This window comes from Moschus berezovskii, chromosome 3 (assembly GCF_049115385.1).
Source record: "Moschus berezovskii isolate FMDL1 chromosome 3, NW_MosBer_1.0, whole genome shotgun sequence".
Lineage (NCBI taxonomy): Eukaryota > Metazoa > Chordata > Mammalia > Artiodactyla > Moschidae > Moschus > Moschus berezovskii.
The window spans coordinates 111020729-111046018 of record NC_142462.1 but is presented as its reverse complement, the minus strand read 5'-3'; the positions used below and the strand labels follow the sequence as shown (position 1 = coordinate 111046018).

Here is a 25290-nt window from a genome sequence, read left to right as displayed (position 1 = left end):
CCCAGCCATTTGAATTTATAGAGTTCTACAAAAATGTATGTTCCCTCTCTCTCTCTGATTTCCATACCTCTTTTTTAAAAATTAATTTATTTATTTTAATTGGAGGCTAATATTGTAGTGGTTTTTGCCATACATTGACATGAATCAGATGTGGGTGTGTATGTGTTCCCCATCCTAAACCCCTCTTTATTTTCTGCGATATTTGTTTTCTTTGCCTTTCGTCATGATACTTTTCTCCTCTTCATATACTCCCATATTTTTAAGCATAAAATAGTATAAAAAGAGTATAAGTGGGAACTTAAGTTCTAAAACTCCTAAAAGACTTTTTTTTTCCCCCAAAGGTTGTCATCCTTAGTTGTCAGTTCAGCAAATATCAGGGAAGGAGATTCCACTTTCATAGTTCTTCCCTCTGTAGATGGTGTCTTATCACAAGCAGAAATTCTCCACTGGTGTTAACCAGAAGCAGACAGAGAATCAGTTCCATGCATGAGTAGAGCTCAGCAATGATAAGAAACGTGAGCACTGCAATTATTTCCTGTTTATTGGATGTAGTAATGGGAACTGATTTTTCCTTTGAACCAAATTCTGTTGAGTGGTCCCCATTCTGGACAACAATGCATCATATGCATCACACATGATTCAGTGGAATGAATAACATAGTCTGTTAACCGTGAAAAATCTTGTTTCTCTTTGCAAAATTAGTGAGTCTAGATGAGAAGCAGTAACTTAGGTGTTGAAAGCCTCATATTTAATACATACTGTGAGAGATGTAAAGTTAGATATATAGAGAGAGCTGGGCATTCTGTTCTTTTTTTATTGAGATTTACAGTATTATATTCACTTCAGGTGTACAATGTAGTGATGCAGAATTTTTATAGATTTTTTTCCATTTGTAGTTATTATAAATTATTGGCTGTATTCCCGATGCTCTGCAGTATATCCTTTTAGCTTATTTATTTTGTACAGAGTATAAGGGAAGGTAACAAAACCATCATATCATGATCACATTGACATTTCACACTGCCTGTGCAGTGTGATAAGGGCGTGAATGGGTACAAGAGCATAGGTAGTCTAGTCGCAGGGTGATAGCAGTCTGGTCTTGGTTTGTGAGGGTTTCAGTGAAGGGGTAGAGAGCTCAGCTGGTAAAGAATCTGCCTGTGCTGCAGGAGACCCTGGTTCAATTCCTGGGTTGGGCAGTTCCCCTGAAGAAGGGACGGGCTACCCAGTCCAGTATTCTTGAGTTTCCCTGATGGCTCAGCTGGTAAAGAATCCACCTGCAATGTGGGAGACCTGGGTTCAATCCCTGGGTTGGGAAGATCTCCTGGAGAAGGGACAGGCTACCCACTCCAGTATTCTTGAGTTTCCCTGATGGCTCAGCTGGTAAAGAATCCACCTGTAATGTGGGAGACCTGGGTTCGATTCCTGGGTTGGGAAGATCCCCTGGAGAAGGGAAAGACTATCCACTCCAGTATTCTGGCTTGGAGAATTCCATGGACTATAGTCCATGGAGTCACAAAGAGTCGGACACAACTGAGCCACTTTCACTTTCAGAGAGCTCAGCTGATAAAGAATCCACCTGCAATGCAGGAGACCTGGGTTCGTTCCCTGTGTTGGGAAGATCCCCTGGAGGAGGCATGGCAATCCACTCCAGTATTCTTGCCTGGAGAATCCCCATGGACAGAGGAGCCTGGTGGGCTATAGTTTATGGGGTCAAAAAGAGTCTGACACGACTGGTGACTAAGCACAGCACAGGGAAGCATAAGAGGCTTCCCAGGTGGTGCTAGCAGTAAAGAATCTGCTTGCAAAGACAGGAGGCACAAGAGATGTGGGTTCCATTCCTGGGTTGGGAAAATCCCCTGGAGTAAGAAGTGGCAACCCACTCCAGTATTCTTGCTTGTAAACTTCCGTGGACAGAGGAGTCTGGAGGACTGCAGTCCATGGGGTTGCAAAGAGTTGGACACAGCTGAGCGTACCACAAACACACACACATGCACCAAGAAGCATATGTATTTGGAAGACGTTTAGAGGAGGAAGAAGGAGCAGGCAGAAATTTACTTGGGAAACCAGGAGAGTTTTTTCTATTGAAATCCAAGAGCAAAGAGCTTCAGGGAGCAGAGAGTTAACTACAGAGTGAAATGCTGCTGAAGGGAGAATTAGGATGAGAGGTTAGAAGGGAATTTAAAATGCTTGAATAAAGGGAAAGGAGAAAGTGAGGAGACTGTGTGATCTTATGGAGAGGAGAGTTTGAGCATTTATGACTTAAAAATAAATCTGTGTCTCTGGTACCCAGAAGTTGTAACATTAAGTTTATGTGCAGTGGTTCCACATAAAATCTCAGCATTAGATAACTGAGTCCTAATTAGAGTCCTTAGCATCTGTCGCAGTCACTGCCTCAAAAGCAAATGGGTGGGTGGTGAGGAGAATCTGACATACTGATCAAAGCTGTTGGCCTGTTTCTTTTTCCTTTTAGCAGAAATGATGAAACCGCTGTACTGGTCTAGATGCTTTGCAATACCACGGACTAAAACCACTATAAGTTTGTTCTCTTTATAGTGCCAGGAAGCTAATAATGCTAATTTTACTCTAGTGCATATTCACCGATTACAATTTCAGAAGCTTAGAAATGTATTACAGTTTCAGTGGAAGTATGAAAATGTGCATTTGAAGATATCAAGAAAATTTTAAAATGAAGTTTTGTTTCAACCAGTGGCATAAAAGTGCTTTGATCTTTGGTACTTGTAGCCTATTTGTAATGTGTTAGCCATGAAGGCAGCACACATTTCTTTGATATGTGTCTAGCTTTCATGCTTAAAGTTTACATATCTTTGCCATTAATGCCAGTGGCTGATTACCTCAGTGTGACTTGATATCCAGTTCTGACCCAAATAGTATAAGAAAGGTCAATAAACAAAAACGTGGAGGGAAAGGTTTATATTCTTTGGGAAGAATTGACAAAGACTCACAGCAATCTAAACCAGATATTGAATTAGATGACATCTAACATCTCTCCCAACCCCATAATGCTTTAATTTCATTATCTTGTTGGGATCTGGAAGGCCAGCTGTCTCAAATAATTTGTAAGCTACGACATGTTACATGAGCCACCTCACAAATGGATGTCTTAAGGAGCCAAGAACTTAGTCAACTCCTATCAAGAGAGAATTAACAACCTATAAAGGGACTTTCTCCAGAAAAACCTGTCAGACAGCAGGAAGTCATGATTGCTGCTAATGTGATTTTGGTTTATCCTTGATTCCAAATTCAAAAACCCTTTCACAATTTATTTCCCAGTCCTGACTTATTGTTCTGTACTCTAGGCAGGAGACAACTGAATTATTAGAGCTCTCTCTGAACTCGGCAGGTGTCAAAAGTCCATTTTAAATCTCTCTTCAGAAGCTTTGACTTGATTTGGTTTTACTGCTCAATATACAGAGGCCCACTTGGATAAGTTATTATCAGTCATGGTTTGGATATGTTCTCGGATAAACAGGCGAATTCTAGGAAGTGGCTAAAGGCAAGGCCATTGAGTATATTTAAACAAGGCCCAGCTTGATAGACAGTAAGAGGATGTGGTAGTGAATGCTTCTGGCTCACCATTATTTAAAGAGCAAGCAGTCTTGAAGTGGTTTACGTGCCTTTCTGGTGGGGACATCCTCTTTTTTGTGTGTGTTCTTCCCTCTTGGTTTGTGTAGATCCCACTAGAAATAAGATGTCAAGGAGTGGGAAAGCATAACCCAGCATGGATTTTCCTCCAAATCTAGAGAGCCAGTGACAGACATGGACGGCCAAAGCAGGGTTTGCCTGGGCCTTCTGAAGACAAAATTCTGAAGTGAGCGTCTCACAGATGGTCTGATTCCAAACTGTGCCTAAGCCTCAGGGCTGTTCAGAGTCCCAGAAGGATTTGACTTTCTTGGGTTTCACTCACTTATTTGTTCAACATCAGTTACTGTAAACAACAGAGGCTGATTCTGGTTTTGGTGCTGGAGCTGCCATGGGGAGGAAGAAATAGTCTTTCGTGTCAAGAATTCACACTGGAAGTTAATATCTTAATCAAAGTCCATTCATCAAACAAGAGCTGAGCCGATTCTGTTAAAGTGAAAAGTGAAAGTGCAGTTGCTCAGTCATGTCTGACTCTTTGCGACCCTATGGACTGTAGCCTCCCAGGCTTCTCCATCCGTGGGATTTTCCAGGCAAGAATACTGGAGTGGGTTGCCTTTTCCATCTCCAGGATTCTGTTAAAGATTAGTTTAAAACATCCTTTGTCCTATCTATGTTATGACTGAATAGAATCTCACATTTACTTTTCCTGAAAGAAATTAAATCATCTACTATGGTTTCCCAGGTGGCACTAGTGGTAAAGAACATGCCTGCCAGTGCAGGAGACACAAGAGACATGCGTTCAATCCCTGGACCAGGAAGATCCCCTGGAGGAGGGCTTGGCATCCCACTCCAGTATTCTTGCCTAGAGAATCTCATGGACAGGGGAGCCTGGTGGGCTACAGGCCATGGGGCTGCAAAGAGTTGGACACGACCGAGCGACTAACACTACCAATACTGCACCTGAGCAACTTAGCACATATACACTCCTGCTAACACTACTGCTGCTCCTTCTCCCCTCTCCTCTCCTTTTTCCTCCCTCCTCCTCTTCCTCCCCTCCTACTCCTCCTCATTATTAAATCAGGCTTCAAGAGAGAAAGGCAGGCAGAGTTGTGATGCTTTTCTGCCTTGCAAAAGAAAACTCCTTATACATGAGTAACTTCAGTTCAGTTCAGCTCAGTTGTGTCCGACTCTCTGCAACCCCATGAATCACAGCACGCCAGGCCTCCCTGTCCATCACCAACTCCCGGAGTTCACTCAAACTCATGTCCATCGAGTCGGTGATGCCATCCAGCCATCTCATTCTCTGTCGTCCCCATCTCCTCCCACCCCCAATCCCTCCCAGCATCAGACTCTTTTCTGGTGAGTCAACTCGTCGCATGAGGTGGCCAAAGTATTGGAGTTTCAGCTTTAGCATCAGTCCTTCTAATGAACACCCAGGATTGATCTCCTTTAGAATGGACTGGTTGGATAGGCCCAGTTAAATTATAGTTCTTTGTATTGCTACCTTCATGACCAAGATAGTCACGATAACATGATCACTGACCTAGAGCCAGACATCTTGGAATGTGAAGTCAAGTGGGCCTTAGAAAGCATCACTACGAACAAAGCTAGTGGAGGTGATGGAATTCCAGTTGAGCTATTTCAGGTCTTGAAAGATGATGCTATGAAAGTGCTGCACTCAATATGCCAGCAGATTTGGAAAACTCAGCAGTGGCCACAGGACTAGAAGAGGTCAGTCTTCATTCCAATCCCAAAGAAAAGGAATGCCAAAGAGTCTAGTCAAGGCTATGGTTTTTCCCGTGGTCATGTATGGATGTGAGAGTTGGACTGTGAAGAAAGCTGATCGCCGAAGAATTGATGCTTTTGAACTGTGGTGCTGGAGAAGACTCTTGAGAGTCCCTTGTACTGCAAGGAGATCCAACCAGTCCATTCTAAAGGAGATTAATCCTGGGTGTTCACTGGAAGGATTGATGCTAAAGCTGAAACTGCAATACTTTGGCCACCTCATGCAATGAGTTGACTCACTGGAAAAGACTCTGATGCTAGGAAAGGTTGGGGGCGGGAGGAGAAGGGGACGACAGAGAATGAGATGGCTGGATGGCATCACCGACTCTGTGGACATGAGTTTGAGTGAACTCCGGGAGTTGTTGATGGACAGGGAGGCCTGGCGTGCTGTGATTCATGGGGTCGCGGAGAGTCGGACACGACTGAGCAACTGAACTGAACTGAACTGATACTGCTACCGGTAAACCACACACTATGTAGACTCATTGGTTTTTATGATGAAATACAATGTAACTGGGCCTTTGAGTGAGTCTTGTGTATTTGTGTGCTAAGTTGCTTCAGTTGTGTCCAACCCTTTGTGTCCCTGTGGACTGTGACCCACCAGGCTCCTCTGTCCACATGAACCATTTAAGAAATGTTGAAACAGGACATTGCAAGGTACAAAATATAGAATCATTTTACAACTTTAAGGCTGTTCTTTGTAATGTGAATTAGGATTTATATCCTTACTATTTTTTAGTAGAATATCTTGCAAACATTCACAGTCCCCACTTGCATTCTCGTGCAGCAGATGAGCTTATAACTCTGATGAACCTTGTCTCTCAACATGCATCAACAGACTTACACCCTGCAAAGGTTAGAGATCTGCTGCTGCTATGTTGCTTCCGTCGTGTCCGACTCTGTGCGACCCCATGAATCACAGCACGCCAGGCCTCCCTGTCCATCACCAATTCCCAGAATCCACCCAAACCCATGTCCATTGAGTTGGTGATGCCATCCAACCATCTCATCCTTTGTCGTCCCCTTCTCCTCCTGCTCTCAAATCTTTCCCAGCATCAGGGTCTTTTCAAATGAGTCAGCTCTTCGCATCAGGTGGCCAAAGTATTGGCGTTTCAGTTTCAGCATCAGTCCTTCCAATGAATATTCAGGACCGATTTCCTTTAGGTTAGAGATCTACTAACTGGTATTTAGAGTTATGATCTACTAACTGCTATTTAGAGTTATGACTCTGGTTTCTTCTGTGATGTTATTATTTAGGACTAAATTAAAAAGAAAGAAAAGGCCTGTGGAAATTGAAGGAGCATTAGTATGCTGTTAATAGTAACAAAACGACAATGAAGCGTGATGTTGAACACTTACTTATTTACCAGGAATGTAATAACTGTCTTACACACAGCTTCTCAGTCAGTGCTCATTTTTAGATCAGAAAATGGTTAGAGAAGGTAACTTCAGAGCTCTCAACGTCAAATGTGTACTAATTGCCAGAGTTCAGATTGGAGCAAAGATTTTTCTGACTCTCCGTCCTCCTTTGCACTCTGCTTTATTGTCTTAGTATTAAGTGGTTCAACTCTCAGGTGATTCCTGTTCCAAATGAGAAGGTTATATGATGTCAATTGTCTGGAAGTGGAAACAGAAGCACCCATCCCATCCCTTCCGTCCATGAGGGGTGTCTGTACATAGGAGGTTGGGATGAGAGGAGACTTGTTACCAGTCTGAGAGACAGGGGGTCATAAGGAAATTGACTGAGAGGATGAGGAAGCTTGGAGACACAAGGGAGGAATTTAACCCTAATGGACTGAAAGTTTTTGATGAGTCTGTTTAAAAAATCTGTTGACAGGAACTGCAGGAGAGCAGATAGCGATGAGAATGAGATTTAAGTTGTGTTCAGGGAGCTGTCTTCATGGCAGTCCACCTCTCCCCACCCCTGTCTCCAGCATCTCACGGTATTGGATGTGTGCAAGTGGAGGGGAAGGTGCGGTCTGGAGTTCTTGGAGGCCCCTACTGGTGACTTTAGCAAGAGGCGCTCTCATTATGGTTGTTGAGAAAGTCATAATGATGTTATTTGTGACTTAAGTTCAGAGCATCAACTTCCAATCTACACAAGGAGCTCATTCTTGATGTTTCAGAGGAAATCAGCGAGAAGGCAATAGCCTGAGGCCATTGTCCCCGTTTTAAAGGATGTTCAATGATGGCTGAGTCCTTTGCAGGGACCTTGAGGGGTTCCTTGGAAGTAAGGTTTGGAACCCCTGATACAGAGCTTACGTGAGTCCTGGAGGAACTTCAGGCAGATGTTGGCACGGAGGCAAATCTATTTTTACCAGGTTGTTCGTCTCTTCTATGCTCTACTAACTTTCTTGGCAAACTTTAATTTTAGAAAACTAATGGCAAGCTATTCCCCAGAGTCCAAGGAACAGCTTTGTCATCTTCCACCTCTGGTCAGCTGTTAATGGGACACGATATGTTTGACGTTAAAGGGCATGTTTGAATTACTTGACTTTCATTTCATCTCTGTGTGCTTTTCTCCCTCTGTGTTCTAGTCGTTTGTTTTCACGTTATCATTTGGCCTGTAAAATACCAAGTGTGAGAAGATCCGGAACAGTCGTGACACCAGCCAGGCTAGACAATTTGCCCCCGAGGAAGCCCGGCAGTGTGTTAGAAGTGTCTAGGGAGTTTCCGTGTATGCCTTGGTATCCTTTCTGTGCTTGTCAGCAGCAGGCACTCGTGTTTATTAGGCTGAACCTCACCTGAAAGAACAAGCTTCAGAATCGCCATTAGACCGATAATAGCTTATAGAATGCACTTATAACGTGCCAGACATTTTTCTAAGCGCATCGCCTGTATTGATCCACCCATAACACCCCTGTGAGGTGAATACTATTGTTATCCCCACCTTTCCCAGGAGGAAGCTGAAGCACAGTTTCCCGATTGATTGGTAACTGGAACTTGACTTCTGAGCCAGTCAACCTAAGTTGGGGTCTGAGCTCTTAACCACTTGGTTGAGCTGTCTCCCATCTCTACTCTGTTGAAAAAATGTTATATTAGTTTTCACTGTATAACAAAGTAATCAGCTATACATGTATGTATGTATGTGTGTATATGTATATATATATATACACACATATATATATATATTTATGTGTATGTGTGTGTGTATCCCCTCTTTTTTAATTTCTTTCCCATTTAGGTCACCACAGAATATTAGGTAGAGTTCCCTGTGCTGTACAGTATGTTCTCATTGGTGTCCTATTTTATACATAGTATCAAAATGGTATATATGTCAATTCCAATCTCTCAGTTTCACCCACCCACCCTCTTTCCCACTTGGTATCCATGCATTTATTCTCTACATCTGTCTCTCTATTTCTGCTTTGTAAATAAGATCATTTATACCAGTTTTTTTCAGATTCTACATATATGTATTAATGTAGAATATTTGCTTTTCTCTGATTTCACTCTGTGTGATACTTTCTGGGTCTTTACAAATTACCCAATTTTGTTCCTTTTTATGGCTGAGTAATTTGATGCTAAAGCTGAAACTGCAATACTTTGGCCACCTCATGCGACGAGTTGTCTCACTGGAAAAGACTCTGATGCTGGGAAAGGTTTGGGGGCAGGAGGAGAAGGGGACGACAGAGAATGAGATGGCTGGATGGCATCACTGACTCGATGGACATGAGTTTGAGTGAACTCTGGGAGTTGGTGATGGACAGGGAGGCCTGGCGTGCTGTGATTCATGGGGGCGCAAAGAGTCGGACACGACTAGGCGACATAACTGAACTGAACTGAATGTTGTATATATCTACCACACCTTCTTTATCCGTTCCTCTGTTGATGAACATTTGACCTGATCTGGGGTGCCATCTGATAGCAGCCCAGACTCCAGGAACCCTACTCGGAGGCTGGAGTTAAGCCAGGTGCCCCAGTTGAGAGGCTGCCGCTGCTGGAAAGGTGGGAGGTGTTGCGGGTGCTGAGAGAAAATGAGAGATGATAGTAGGAGAGTGAACGTGTGGGGAATAGGAAAACAGCACATCCAGTGGTTAGTGGGGGGTCTCCATTCTGGAGATGAAGTGAGATAAGGATTCGTTTGGGATCCGGAGAGTTCTGTAAGGTTGATGGGACAGTAGTGTATGGTGGGAATTGGTGGGTTTGGATGAGAACCTGGGAGGCAGGAGTGTGTGGGCAGAGAGCAGCTGGTGGTCTGAGATGGCAAGTCAAGAGCTGGGCCACCGCGACCGCTGCAGAGAGGGAAATGGGATCCAGAGGAGCTGTGGAGCAGCCCCGCAGCCCTCCTCCAGGGGGCTCCCCACGGGCTTTGAGGAAGGTGGTTCACGCTGGTTAGCCCATGGGAGCCCAAAAGCATTGTTTCAAAAAACGTTTTGATGGAACTCTTCAACCTCTGCCCTCTCTCTTCTCCTGTTACAGAGTATGTTGAGCCGCCATATACTATGCTTCCATCTTCCCTCTTATCTGCTGAATACTTGCTAACTATAATCTTTGCAGTTCATTAAGGTGAACTTGACACTAAAAAGATCAAGCCCCTCTTAGGACTTCCCTGATGGTCCAGTGGTTAGGACTCGACGTTTCCACTGCAGGGGCACGGGTTTGATCCCTGGTCAGAACTAAGATCTTATATGCTGTGTTGTGAAGCCAAAAAAGAAAAAAAAAGATCAGGCCCTTCTTAATTTCAGAATGAGCTTTTGGTGCGAACATTGTGTGGTCACTATGTTGCTTCTTTCCTATCTGCTTAACACTAACACCTGACATTGATATAATCCTTCCTTTCACTCATGCCTTGAAGTACCATCTATTTACCTATTAATGCACTTTTAAGATAATTATATTAATATTATTTTTCTAAAAATGATTATACTGAGTAAAAAATAATCCCCAAATCCCACCAGGTAGAGGTAACCATCTCAGACAGCCTATTGAACCTTTTCTTCAGATCCTTCTCACATGGAAGAGATTATGCCATATGTAAGTTTCCATGACTTTTTTTTTCACTTAGCAATATGTTGTAGTCAGACTTTCTTCTAAATGAAGACGCTCATTTGTATTATTTGTCCTGCATTCTCCTGTTTGTCCCAACAGTTTAGTTAAGCACCCCACTGTCGATTATTCGTTAGTAAGAGTCTGATCTCCATGTAGGGATCATCTGACTCTGCTAATCGAGGCTCTAGAGCTTTGTGTCAATCTTTGGGGTCCTTGGCATCATATAATAGAAGGAGCATGAAAGGGATGAGTAAGAGTCCAAGACTCTGCTCCCAAGCTCTGCTCAGTAGCTCCGTGACCTTAAACTCACTTCATGTTTCTGAACCTCAGGTGCCCTCTCTCTAAATGGTGGCATGGGATACGTGATACAAAAGGTCTGTTCTGCATATTCACAAATGTGCTTCAAACCATGTCTCCCAGCCCAACTTAAATATTCATGTCAGTGTTATTCATTGGTACTTGTTAAGTTGGAATCTGTATGGAGAGAGTTATTATACTTTGCCCTAAAAGGAATTTTTAGATAAGAGAATGAAATTATTTCTCCTTCTTTCAGAGTTGCAGTGAAATTGTGTATGCGTGGGTGCATGTGTGTGTGTGTGTGGTGTCTGTGTGTGAGGCAGGGGTGGAGGTATCCTGACAATATTTTAGAAGTATCACTCTGTCCTTCCATCCATGTTCTTCCTCTTTCTTCCCTCTTCCTCCCCTTCCTCCTCTCTTCTTTCCTTCCTTTTTTTGTCTATATTTTCCTTCCTTTCTTCTTCTCCTTCCTGTCCCTCCCTTCCTGAAGTGAATTGAGGACTAATGCTCTTCTTTCTGCTTTAGTCATTGGGAATTTTCATCCCATAATACAAGATAGCAGAAGCCATAAAGACAAGTGGGATTGTGTCATACTAATTTATCGAAGAAATGTACTATTCCATAATGGTGGTGATGTAGATCAAATTATTTCTCTCAACTGATGCCCATGATTAAACCATTTTGAAAATCTGAGATAAAAACACCCAAGGAATCCGGTAAAAACATTCTGAGGGTAAATAGGATGTTTAGAAAGTTTGGTATGACCCTCTTTTCATTGTTCACTATCTATCCGGAGCCAGTTTGGATTGAATTCTTTTAAAATGAATGAAATACTTCAGTCTCTTCCTAAAGAATGTATTTTGTACTTATTTTAACACATTTTCTCCATTTGGGGGTGCTCAGTGGCATCATCACAGGCAACATTTATTTGTAGTTTGCTTTGACTGAGAAATGTTCTCAGGGAGTTTGAAGTGTGCGGAGCCATTTCTTTTTCAGTCCTGTGCTTTCTGGCTTATTGGTCTGCTTTTCATGTTTTTCTCTCTTTTCTCAGAGCCAAGCCATTCTGGGCATATCTGCTAAAGCGGTTCTTTCTAGCTTTACACCACTTCTTACCATTTCAGATTAGCTACATCTAATTTATTGTGGAACTGAACACATGATATTATTGGAATTTTTAATAAGTTAGTAGTTAAAAAAAAAACAAAACACGAGTAGGCTCCAGAAGCTTTTTCTGCTCATTCCCATGTTATTACCTAAATTCCGGAAACCTGAGGTTTCCAGAGATGTGTTCTCCAGATAATTGCTGTATTCTGGTCAAGAACCCATGATTCTGGTTTGAGTGTGGACTGTTTTTTCTTTGCAGAAAGAGTCAATATTGCCTTTCGTCCAGCAAGGGGCTTATGATTCTCAGTTCGCGCTCTCCTTGATATATGACCTCTTGTTTTGCAGTCCCCAGTCTGTTCCAGACCGTCTGAGGATCCGGGTGAACAAGATCAGTTTACAAGACTATGAAGGATTCCACTACGACAAAGAGAAACTCCGGGAAGCCTGTAAGTTGAAAGTGCCTAATGGCTGTAATGGGATCAGATCTTGATGGATAGATTCATCTCTGTCCGCAAGTCATGGTTAAAGAAGGGAAGCGTAGTAACACGTGAACCCAAAGTGATGCCATATAGGCTGAAGAACATGGAACTAGGAAAGGAAATTAGAATAAAGTAGTTCTGCTCTTGATGCTATTTTAGGATCTCTTGGTTTATTAACCAGTTTAGTCTCAGGTTTACATCAAATGAGAAAAGCAGAAAGTTGGTGACACCATATGGTATAATAACATCTAGGAAATTCTTAAGGCAGCATGCATCTCTTCTAGGAGACTGTGTTACCATTTACTGTCCTCATTCTTCATGCTGGTGTGACGGTTATCTGTGAAGACACTTCCTTCACTTCTAGCTGTTATGTGATTATATGACATCTCAGAAAGATCCACAGCATTGTAAATGTCATGGTAACATGAGTCATTGATGAGGTGCCAGTGTTTCTGAAATCTTAAATTGAGTCAACGTATGAATTCCTTCTCAATGTGCGTATTTTCCATATGCTTCTTTAAATATATAACCAAGTATTAGTTCACTTTGCTCATCATTTCATATTTATTGGGCATTTATTACATTCTAGTTGCTATTTTAGATCCCTGTCTGCATATGATATCTGAGGTAACTGGGGAATGTTGACCAGAAGTGGTTAAGACTATAGGTATTTTAGATATTAGGGTTCTGGGTTCCTTCTTAACTGTGGGGCTGATAGTCAAGTGCAGTAAAGTTGGAGAAGATGAGGGCCAGTACCCAAGGGCACAGACAGGGATGCCAGCAGAGAGAAAGAAGTGTTGTGTAGAACCAGAGATTTATGAACTCAAACTGTCCCCAAGTGTGGACCTGCCTGAAGGTGTGGAAGATGCAGATAGTTAAAACTGGCAGGAAAGGAGTAGGGGGCACATTTCTGAGCTTTGATTCTTGAACTTATAATCTGGAGTCGGGTGTACGGGAGGGAAGTCCCAAAATCCAGGACAGTCTCAGGGTGGGCAGGGACTTTGAGATCCGGATGTGGCAAAGAGCACGGATGCAAGCCCCCAGCCCCCATAGTCCAGACACTGAGCCTGCCAGGGCATCCTGGGTGACGTTCCTCTCTCACTCCCTCACTGCTTCTTCATCTTCTTCAACCCTCTTCATCCCTTTCTGTAAACGTCAGTACCCTTTAGCTTCTCCCCAGTCTTCTCACTCCATCCTTCTCTCTTGTTCCCTTTAGTGAGAATGCTTGGAGGTGAAGGAGCAACAATTCCCTGAACTTCTGCATTTCCCCCTTCTGCCAATGGCAGATTGTATTTTCTAATGTAAATGAGATTACAGACAAGTGCAAAATCTAGGTTAACCTGTAAGGTGGTGGACCTATTTGTTTGCAATGGGATATGTAGCTGCAATGTAAATTAAAGTGACTTTTAGAAGCTACTAATGATAAAGAATGGTGTTTTGTGTTCTTTTTCTTACACACTTCTGAACAAATAGCTTAAGGTTGAAAAATTAGAAAGATCCTGGATTTCAAGCCAGTAATGTTTTGCAGCTTACCAAGAAACCTGAGGAGAGTCAGTTGGGAGTGGGGAAACATTTGAACTTTTTGACCGAAGTGAGATTTGAGGCTTATCTGTGGATTCCAGTGATCTATCTTTTCTGGGGCATTATCTGTCCACTATTGCCAGAAGTAATTGTGACTTGAGTTTTTACAAGATGACATTTCCCGGCAAGTGCTCTCCTCATCATCTCTTATGTGAGGGAACTTCTGATATGAAATTGGAGGAGGTGATGTGGTATAAACATAAGCCCAATAAATTCAGCCATATCTTGGGACCCAAAAGAACAAAGAAACACTCAAAGAGGGAATTAAAGCATCATCTCATTCTAAAGATTTGAGGAAAACAACATATTAGAAGTAAAAGCGACCAACTCAGTCATTCTGTTTTTAATAAATGGTGATGATGCTTCTCAGTTGCAGTTGTTCAGGGAAGTTGGTCCTCGGGGGTTTGTGAATTTATTCTTATTCACACTCACCCTTTTTCCCTGGCTCCAACTTGCAAGAGACTACGGATGCGTGGGAAGACCGACAGTTCAAATTGAGTACAAAGGGGAAGAACCAGTTCAAATCCAAATGTGCAGTACATACCAAAATGGGTTATTTCAGAAGTGTTAATAAAGTGAAATGAAGAGAACACATTGAGATAAAAGGGACTCTAGGAAGGTGCTCTGACTTGCATCCCAGAAGAACAAAATGGGTGAATCCTACTTTGGTCGTTCATTTATTGTTAGCATCCAAGTCTAAACTAGAGCAGTCCTACATTACTGGTTTGAAAAATTAGTTCCCTTTTTTGATTATACACCAAGTGATTCATCCAGACAGCATGTGGCTGTTTGCCTTTACTGTTTAATGGAATCTTGCTCATGTGTCTGGCTTATTATTCATATTAGATTATAAACTCAGATGTTTGTTGTCTTACAAAGCCTTACTTCTCTCTGTAAGGCAGGACTCCATGATAATCACAGAATGGCAGCCCTTTTAATGACTGCGCTTATTTTGGCATAGAGAAAATTGGCTATAGTATTTTAAATACTTCCTATCTCCCTTCCATTAGCCCCAACTCACCTGGCAGCTTCTCCTTTAAAATATAACAATACAGAGAGAGTTTTTGCCAGTCTCTCCCTCCGCCCTTGTTGATAAATTTCAGACTTACTTATAACAGTTAAAGTCTTTTACCCTGGCTTTATGAATTATTAATCCTCAAGATAATGGTTATGATGTCCAAGAGAGGAAATTCTATTCAACTTGAATTAGAACATAAGGAGAAAGTGGCCATCTTAAAAAACTAATTCTTAATGTAAGGCTATAATAATTATAGCAGAAACTCACTACCATAATCTGAATGAAGTATATAAATGAGTCCTAATAAAGCATATAATCATGTATTCTAGGCAAAGGGTAATCAGTTTTTTTTTTTAATTTCTTATATTTCTAAGTACAAGAAGAGTTTCATTGACACATGGCATATAGGTTGGTATTTAGAATAACTTGATACTGGCCAAGATCTGTCTCTGGTAAGCTGACTAAACTCTACTTCTGGTTTCAGCTTCCTCTGTTTGAATGACCATGATGATTCATATGATTCTAGGGCCTAAAACACAGAAGTAAAAACCAGTTTGAAACTAATTGAAAACAGATGTAGCCTATAATTCGGAAAAGGCAATGGCAAGCCACTCCAGTACTCTTGCCTAGAAAATCCCATGGATGGAGCAGCCTGGTAGGCTGCAGTCCATGGGGTCGCTAAGGGTCGGACACGACTGAGCAACTTCACTTTGAATTTTCACTTTCACACATTAGAGAAGGAAATGGCAACCCACTCCAGTGTTCTTGCCTGGAGAATCCCAGGGACGGGGGAGCCTGGTGGGCTTCCATCTATGGGGTCACACAGAGTCGGACATGACTGAAGTGACTTAGCAGCAGCAGCAGTAGCCTATAAAGGTTGGAGGTGCTAACATTTTTTGTATATCAAATACAATGTTCAACCACCCTTTTACAAACAGCTTCCAGTACAATGGGTGTTATCCGGCCATTTACAATTTAGTATATCTATATAGTTATAATATCTCAGTATATTATGTTACTGATGATTATGGCTAATTAAATATTTAGGCAGTTGTCCTGAGGGATTTTCCTCATCTTCTGTTTAAATGACTTAGTAAAAGACTCGAAATGTTTGGGTTTGCATCTTGCTTGCAACCTTGACAGGGTAATTTTACTGATGACCAAAATCTCTTCTCTCAAATGAGAATATAATTGCAGCCTCGTAGGGTGCTGAGGGTTAAATGTAATGTTGTATATGAAACCCATGCTGCACAGCCTGGCGACATTAGCTAGTTTTCCCAAAATGGTAACTGTGATTGTTGGGGTTGCTGTTATGAAAGACACTGCTGTGGCATTGCCCTTCAATCTATAGGTCTGAAAGTCAGGCTCAGAGCTGCTGCCCTGTTTTTATGTATCTTCTCACCAAACTGCACACATCATTGCCACCTTCCAACTCACTTCAAAAAGAGGATTGAAAACAGTAGGATATATGACAGAAAGAAAATATAAGTAACCATTTGATTTACTTTTATTGAGGATGGCTGTGATGGCAAGATATTTCTACCTGTGAAATCCTTATTTAGAGATCAGGTCAGATATCAACAAACTCTATTAAGTCCCTATACATTTTCTTAAGTGCATCATCTGTTATCCATCACAGAATATTTAAAAATACATTTTACTTTTGAATAATTTGAGATTTACACAAAAGTTACCAGGATAGTACTAGGAATTCCTATGTACCTCTTACCCAGTTTTTCTTGTTAAACATTTTATATTTTCATAGTGTATTTGTCAAAGAAACCGATACTGCTTTATTTCTGTTAACTAATCCCAGGGCTTCCTGTTCTGAGATCTAACCCAGGGTACCACGTGCCTTGGCTTGGCTTGCCTCCCCAGTCATCCCTGCTCTCTGAAGTTTCTTTCTTCCCCACCCATCCCCCATGACGCTGATCGTCTTGAGGAACACAGGCCAGTGTCCTGCACAGTATCGCCTATTATGGTTTCATCTGTTGTTTTACTTATAATTAGATTAGAGTCATAGGTTTTTGGAAGGAACCCTGCAGAGGTAAAGTACTCTTCCCCATCACATCAGGGGTTACCTGATACCCACATGACAAGCCTGGTGATGGTAACCTGATCTCCTGGTTTAGGTTGTACTGGCCAGGTTTCTCCACTGTAAAGTTATTGTCTTTTTCCATTCCCTGTGCCATTCTTTGTGAGTCACCATATTTCACTCATCTTCAAAACAGGAGAATGTGGATCATTAGTTTCTTTTATTGTTTCCAGTTTTTATGTTTGACTCACTTGCCTTTGATAAACATGCCAAAATGCTGGAGCCATTCACAAAGCGATGCATCCATGCTTCCAAAAACTATCCATTTGTGTCAGTTATATGCTGACTCTCACCCTAAATGCCAGGCACTGCAAGATGAAATCAGGACATGTAATATTACAGTGTCATTTATTCAGTACACATGTATTGAGTGGTTTCACTGAGCAAACAGTGGTGGAAAAAGAAAAGCAGAAATAATCCCTGACTTGCAGGAGTTTTTCTTCATAAGATGAGGATTATGATAGAGCCATGGAAACACTATGTGTCTATTTCCTTAGTAAACAGCATTTAAATAACTGCAGGAAGGGATGGAATATATAAGCAAGAATGACAAAAGCCAGGCTAACCACTAGTTAGTTGAATAACCTTGGGCAACGCATTCGCCTTCTTTAGGCTTCAGTTGTCTTATCTCCTAAATGCAGTGGTGAAACTCCATATTTCCTCAGAACACACTGTATCATAATAAATGTTTAGCCCTATAGAAATTACACAGGACTGAAAATTTTTCCTCCCGATGTGTTTACTTAGGAAAGTTTTTAAAGCTCCAACATCATTCATTGTAGTGATTGCAAGTGTCAAAGTGCGTTGTGCATTTTACTTTGAGTTTGCTAAGAACGTGGATTTTTTCCCCCTATCGATTGCTTCATCTGAAATTGAATCTTTCCCCCTCATTTAACAAGTTGACAACAGGCTTGTTCAGTGGAGATTAGACCTCCATTTGGTGGATGTAGATGTTCCATTTTCAATCTGTCTGAGGAGTTAAATGATGTCAGTCTGTCCCCTGAAGGACACTGTCCATTCCTTTTGCCAGTGTTTATGCTTATTTCTATTTTCATGAGTTGAAATTTACTCAAGAGCTTTGTGTTTAGTTTTCTTTACTGTTCTACCCTATTTCCTGTCTTTATCTTCTGTTTACCCTTAATAAAAAGTGTGTATGTGTTAGTCGCTCAGTTGTGTCCACCTCTTTGCAACCCCATGGACTGTATAGCCCACCAGGCTCCTCTGTCCATGGAGTTCTCCAGGCAAGGATACTGGAGTTGGTAGCCGTTGCCTTCTCCAGGGGCTCTTCCCTCTCGACCCAGGGATCAAACCCAGGTCTTTTGCATTGCAGGCAGATTCTTTACCATCTGAGCCACCAGGGAAGCGCATGTATACAGAAACTGAGGTCCAAAAAACTTAAGGAAAATGTCTAAGGGTCTGACATTCTGATATTTATTTAATCACTATGCTTCTTACTTTTTTTTCCAGGAGTAGTTATTTTCTTTTATAAAACATTTTAATAGCATATTTGTTTTTAAATCTTTAGCAGCACTGTTTCAAATGCTTTCCTATATTTAAACTGACATTCTCTTAAGTTACCAGAATCTGGTTTGTTGGACAAGTTTCTGTTTTTGAATCTTCCTCAACCACCCCAAATAAATCATCCGTTCATAAGTTCAGCTTGTATTGGATTGGCTGAAAAGGTAATTTAGGTTTTTCTGTAAGATCTAAGGAAAAACCCCAAAAGCACATTTTGGCTAACCCAATATTTATTGGCTACTTACCATATTTCAGATGATGGGGATACTGAAAAGTGCCTGCCCTCATACAGCTTATACTTCATTTGAGAGACAGATAAGTGAATAAATTGTGTAATACATCAGTAAATTCTATCAGGGGAAATAGAGAAAATTATATAGGATCCTGTTTTTGCTAAGGTGATCAGGGAGAGACTTTCTGAAAAGGTGGCATTTAAGCAGAAACCTGAAAGTAAAGGTTGAATGCATACGTGGGGTTCTGAGGGAAGAGTGTCTCTGGGCAGAGGGAGTAGCCAGTGCTAAGGTCCTGTGATGCGAACACCTTTGGACTATTTAAGGTATAAGGAAATCCATGTGGCTGGTAGCTGGTTAGTTGGGTAGAGAAAGGTACGAAGTGGTTTTGAAGTTGTAAGAAAGGGCTGGCCCATGGAGGGAACTTGTTGGCTATGGAGAGGCTTTGGGTTTTATTCAGAATGTAATGAGAAGGTCCAGGAATTATTTGAGAGGGAGTTTCACATGTCTGCACTAATACTGAATAGTTTTGGCTGCTGAGTGGAGAATGGACTGCTGGATTGTGGAAGTAGAATTCAGGGCATCAGACACAAGACCTACAGGATATTTCAAGTGATATGTATGCTGAAAGTTGAGGGAAGTTAAAGCAGCAGAATTGGTGTCTATTTTGGAGATAATGCTGGTAAGAGCAAATGATGGTTTAGCTGCACCATGTAGGAGGAAAGGGTGATTCAAGGATTCCTCTGAGGTTTTGACCTCAGCAATAGCTCAGTTGGTAAAGAATCTGCCTGCAATGCAGGAGACCCCGGTTCGGTTCCTGGGTCGGGAAGATCCACTGGAGAAGGGATAGGCTACCCACCCCAGTATTCTTGGGCTTCCCTTGTGGCTCGGATGGTAAAGAATCCGCCTGCAGTAAGGGAGACCTGGGTTCAATCCCTGGGTTGGGAAAATCCCCTGGAGAATAAAATGGCTACCCACTCCAGTATTCTGGCCTGGAGAATTCCATGGACTGTAAAGTCCATGGGGTCACAAAGAGTCGGACAACTCAGCAACTTGCACTTTCACTTTCAACTTGGTACATAGAGGTGGGGCTGATATAGAAGACCCAAGTTGGCCAAGAAGCACAGAGTGAACTAGCAAAAAACTGGAGAGCTTGTCAGTTGAAGGCCAAGAGAGGAATACGTTCTTCTATTTTATAAAAGAAGAGTGACAGTGGTGTCAAATGCTCTGCGGAGGTGGAGGGTGATGCATACTACAAACTGGTCATTGGATTTGGCTAAAGGGTGGTTATTTGTAACCTCACAAGAGGTTGTAGAGGGAAGAAGTGGAATAGAGTAGGTTCATGTGCAAGTGGAAGCAAAGGAATTGATTCCACATAGACTGCCCTTCTGAGCTGTTTAAATGGAAAGAAGAGAAATGGAAGGGGGGCTGGATATGGAATCAAGGGAGGATTTTTTTATTGTTGTTTTCTGGTTTGTAAGCTGGTTCAGCCCCATAGGCTGGTGTGTGTGCTCATGGGCCAGTCCAGGAGAGAGAACTTCAATCAGGAGAGAGAGGGCCAGGTGCAGGAGCGATGCCTTGGAGTACCCAAAAATGGGGTCCAGTGCACGGCAGAGGGATGGGACAAGTCCCCCAGAGGATAGAAGGGAAGACAGAGGAGTGGATGCAGAGGCATGTAGGTGGGGAATTTGGTACCAAGAAGAGGGAGGAGTTATATTCTGCTTATTTTTATTTTCTCAGTGACATAAGAAGCAAGCCTACCCGTTAACGGTAGGGAAGGGAAGTGTGTCAGTGGTCAAGGAAAAAGTGAGTTTGAAATAGTCACTAGAAGAGCTGTACCGTGAGTGGCCTGGGAGGAATGCCGAGCCACATGGTAAATTTGGAACCTTGAACTCCTTGGCTTTTTAAAAGCACCGAGATCCTAATTTGTCAGTTCCTGAGGTTCTTCTTGGTTTATACATGAGTATACTCCTTGTCTTCCAAGACTCAGATGCCAGGGGAATGTTAGGCTGAAGGATAATGATCTTATTTTTAATATAATCCCCTTCATTATCTAACCATGTTTATGATCCAAAGCCTTGCTTTCTTTACAAGAAAGCAAGAAGTGATTCCAGAGCTTTGCTTTATTAGATGCTAATGATGTTAGGTCTCAGATAAGGAAGTAGCCCAAAGTGTTGATATTATTGTTTTTCAGTTGCTGAGTCATGTCTGTTTGCAACCCCATGGACCGTAGCACACTAGGCTTCACCGTCTGCTGGAATTTGCTCAAACTCTGTTCATTGAGTCGATGATGCCATCTAACCATCTCATCCTCGGTCACCCCATTCTCCTGTCCTCAATCTTTCCCAGCATCACAGTGTTTTCCAATGAGTCAGCGCTTTGCATCAGGTAGCCAAAGTATTAGACCTTCAGCATCATTCCTTCCAATGAATATTCAGAGTTGATTTCCTTAAAAATTGATTGGTTTGATCTCCTTGCTGTCCAAAGGACCCTCAAGAGTCTTCTCCAACACCGCAGTTCAAAAGCATCAATCCTTTGGTGCCCAGCCTTTTTTATGGTTCACCTGTCACATCTGTACATAACTACTGGAAAAACCATAGCTTTGACTACATGCACCTTTGTCAGCAAAGTGATGTCTCTGCTTTTTAATACACTATCTAGGTTTGTCATAGCTTTCCTTCCAAGAAGCAAGCATCGTTTAATTTTGCATGAAGTAATGGGACCAGATGCCATGATTTTAGTTTTTTGAATGTTAAGTTTTAAGCCAGCTTTTTCACTCTCCTCTTTCACCTTCATCAAGAGTCTCTTTACTTGTTCTTCACTTTCTGCCATTAGAGTGTTACCATATATGAAATTGTTGATATTTCTCCTGACAATCTTGATTCCAACTTGTGATTCATCCAGCCTGGTGTTTTGCATGAGGTATTTTGCATATAAGTTAAATAAGCAGGGTGACAACATACAGCCTTGACGTACTCCTTTCCTCATTTGGAACCAGTCTGTTTTTCCATGTCCTGTTCTAACTGTGGCTTCTTGACCTGCATACAGGTTTCTCAGGAGGCAGGTAAGGTGGTCAGATATTCACATCTCTTTAATAACCTTCTTCATTTTGTGGTGATCCACACAGTCAAAGACTTTAGCATAGTCAATGAAGCAGAAGTCAATATTTTTTTAGGAATTCCCTTGCTTTTTCTGTGATCCAGTGATTGTTGGCAATTTGATCTCAGGTTCTTCTGCCTTTTCTAAATCTGGCTTGTACATCTGAAAGTTCTCGGTTCACATACTGTTGAAGCCTAGCATGAAGGATTTGAACATTACCTTGCTAGCATGTGAAATGAGCACAGTTGTATGGTAGTTTGAGCATTCTTTGGCATTGTCTTTCTTTGGGATTGGAATGAAAACTGACCTTTTCCAGTCCTGTGGCCACTGCTGAGTTTTCCAAATTTGCTGTCATGCTGAGTGCAGTACATTAGCATCATCTTTTAGGATTTTAAATAGGTGTAATCCCGCCACCTCCACTTGCTTTGTTCATAATAATGCTTCCTAAGGCCCACTTAACTTCACACTCCAAGATGTCTGGCTCTAGATGAGTGACCACACCATCAAGGTTATCCCAGGCTCTAAGACCTTTTTTGAATAGTTCTTCAAAATAGTTCTTTACCTCTTCTTAATCTCTTCTGTTAGGTCCTTGCCATTTTGAGAACCATCATTTGGAAGTATATTCTTAAGTCTTGCCCAAAGGAATATTTTTCCTTTTGGTTGGTTTATCCTGTGTACCTCCCCCCCGCCGCCACACACACAGAGGCAAATAATGACTAATTCTCACTGCTTATAGAAAAACTTAGTCTGTTTTGTTGTTACCTTCCCAGGTCACCAACTCTTGTATATGAACTCAGATGGCTGTTACGTTTCTTTTTGAAGACTTTTTTCTAAGAGCTTTATATGTACTTATTACTTGTTCATTCATCATCTCAACATGTGGGTGGTGTGGTATTAGCCACGGCAGAGTCACCACTCTTATTATAATATTTAATAATAAATAACACTTAAGAGTCTTCATTACGCTTCACAGTTTACAGAGTGCTGTTACATACACTGTCCAATGGTCACTGTCACAGGGACACTTCCAGCGGTGGCCTCACACAGGCTCACGTAGCTGTGACAGGATGTTAATAAGAATATGCATCTTCTCTTTCCTAACCCAGTACACGTTCTAATACACAGTTCCCCTTCTTTGTAAAAACATAGCTGTGCACGTACAGAAGTGTGCTTTCAGGAAGATTGGGATCGTAGTTCTTGTTCTTGGTTGGGTTCCCTGGGAAGCACTCTTTGAGGCTTTGGAGCTTAATGTGTAGAAGCTTTACTGGAGATGCTCCAAGAGGGGAATGGATGTGGAGAGCGAGGAGTAGAACTGGCTGAGGAGCAAGCCGAGCCCTGATGTGACTATAACAGAGCACTCCCACACGGGCATTTGAACCTGGGGTGGTCGTTTAGAATGGTCCCAGCTGAGGCAAGGTTACTGGCGCGTGTTCAGGCTGTCTGCTGGGAGGAAGCAAGCCGTGAGTGAGGTCGTGTTCTTCTTAGAGAGGGACTCAGCTGTGAGCTGTCAGCAGAGCAAGCACTTTCAGCAGCTGAGAGAATGAGGGCTTCAGTTCCATCACGGATCTGAGGGGCCAGTGTGGGAAACATATCCGTTCTGAAAGCACCATCTTGTTTGCATAACCTGGCACCTGCTTTTGAACTCACCGTGATATAACCACCCCCACACCCAAATCCTTGAGTCCATTCGTTCGCTTCGTGTGACAACTATTTATTGAACACTTACGATGCACCAAACTGTTCTGGGTACTAGGACTTAGGCTCATGCATCACTGACCTCCAAGTTTCTCTCTTCGCAGTATCTTTTGGCCTGTGCTTGCATAGTCAGTTGTATCCGACTCTTTGTGACCCCACAGAGTGTAGCCAGCCAGGCTCCTTTGTCCCTGGGATTATCCTGGCAAGGATATTGGAATAAGTGGCCATTTCTTCTTCCAGGGGATCTTCCCGACTCAGGAAGTGAACCCAAGTGTCCTGAGGCTCTTGCATTGGCAGGTGGATTCTTTACCACTTGAGCCACCTAGAAAGCCCAACCTCCCAGCTATTCCAAATTCAGGGTATTGGAATATAAGCTAATTGCTTTCTTTAGATGTCTCAGAATGAGCTAAGGAAAATGGAAGACTAAAATGTTAATGCTGACCTTTTCTTAAAGGTTCTGTTTGCCCAAACTACTATCAAGCTAAATAATTCTCCATTTGGAATTTGAGTACTTAAAACTGGAAACTTAAACACAGGGTAATATAAATTTCAGGCTATTTCTAGCCAAACGTTGTAGTCAGGGATAGCATGATAGTTTGATCCTCAACAAGTTGGATATTTCTTCTGTATGTTGATCCAGTTTATGGGTAAAGATACTGAACTGAACAGAACCAAGGACAGAGATGCATGCTGGCCTGAAAATAACCTCTTTGCAGGTTGATTCAGAACCACAATTGTATTTGCTCATTACGTGGATGAAAGCTTCAGGCCTTCCAAGTTCATACTGGTGGAAAGCACTCTTTCTTGATTCTTACTGGGCTTCCCAAATCACTGATGCACGGCCTTCCTTCTGGAGTCCCTGATAAGCAGAATTAGAGTGTTCCCTTGGTTGTCAGATGCTGGCAGTGTGTTTTCTTTTAGGCCACCAGAGTTCATGTTGCTCCATGGCACTTGTCTGCATTGTTTACTCTTTGCTTCCACAAAGAGACTTGGGCCTCTACAACAGAGTTTAGGACATCTTCTGTGACTAATTCTGCACGTGTATCCAGTCAGCTCAGTTCAGAGCTACATGACTGAATGTTCCTTCAGCATCTGTCAGTGACCTTGCCCATCGCCATCATGTGTAATGGACTGTAGCATGTTAAACTTGTGAAAGAGATTTGAATCAGTGTCTCTAAACATCATTTTGAGTACAGTATTTAAATTTTGAGTATGGTTATGAATCCTTGCTTTTGAACACTTAATATTTCATCTTGATTTTCACATGTATTTGGATTGGCAAACCATGTAGCCAGCATTTTCATGTCACTTGTTGGTGGTTTAGCCCCTGAGTCGTGTCCGACTTGCAACCCCACAGACTGTAGCACTCTGTCCATGGGATTCTCCGGGCAAGAATACTGGAGTGGGTCGCCATTTACTTCTCCAGGGCATCTTTCTGACCCAGGAATTGAACCTGGATCTCCTGCATTGCAGGTAGATTCTTTACCAACTGAGCTACAAGGGAAGCCCTCCCTGCCAAATACTAGAGTGCTGGCAGTAAATTATCAGTGGTGATTCTTCCCTGTATCCAGGAATTTTGCAAATATCACCTTCTGAATGAATGTACCTGGAAAAAAATAATGTTATTTTCCAATGTCCATTGTCAGGTGCCCTCTAGACCCTCACAGTTAAATGCTTCTGTCATATTTAACACTGGCAGTGCATTCCAAGGAATTTTATAAACCACCTTGTTGTACTAGAATTTCATTGTATCAGACATTAGAAATATTCATTGAAATGAAATTCCTTTCATCAAAA

General features: G+C 42.1%; 1 protein-coding gene across 5 annotated transcripts in view; it reads left to right on the top strand.

Moving 5' to 3' along the window:
- The window catches only part of DGKI (diacylglycerol kinase iota), a 508012-nt gene that overhangs the window by 362656 nt on the left and 120066 nt on the right, over positions 1–25290 (top strand). For all 5 annotated transcript variants that reach the window (XM_088832644.1, XM_088832652.1, XM_055421328.2 and 2 more), the window contains one exon: positions 12124–12224. In XM_088832644.1, the coding sequence (XP_088688770.1) occupies positions 12124–12224 (101 nt within the window). The remainder of the gene's footprint in view (positions 1–12123; positions 12225–25290) is intronic.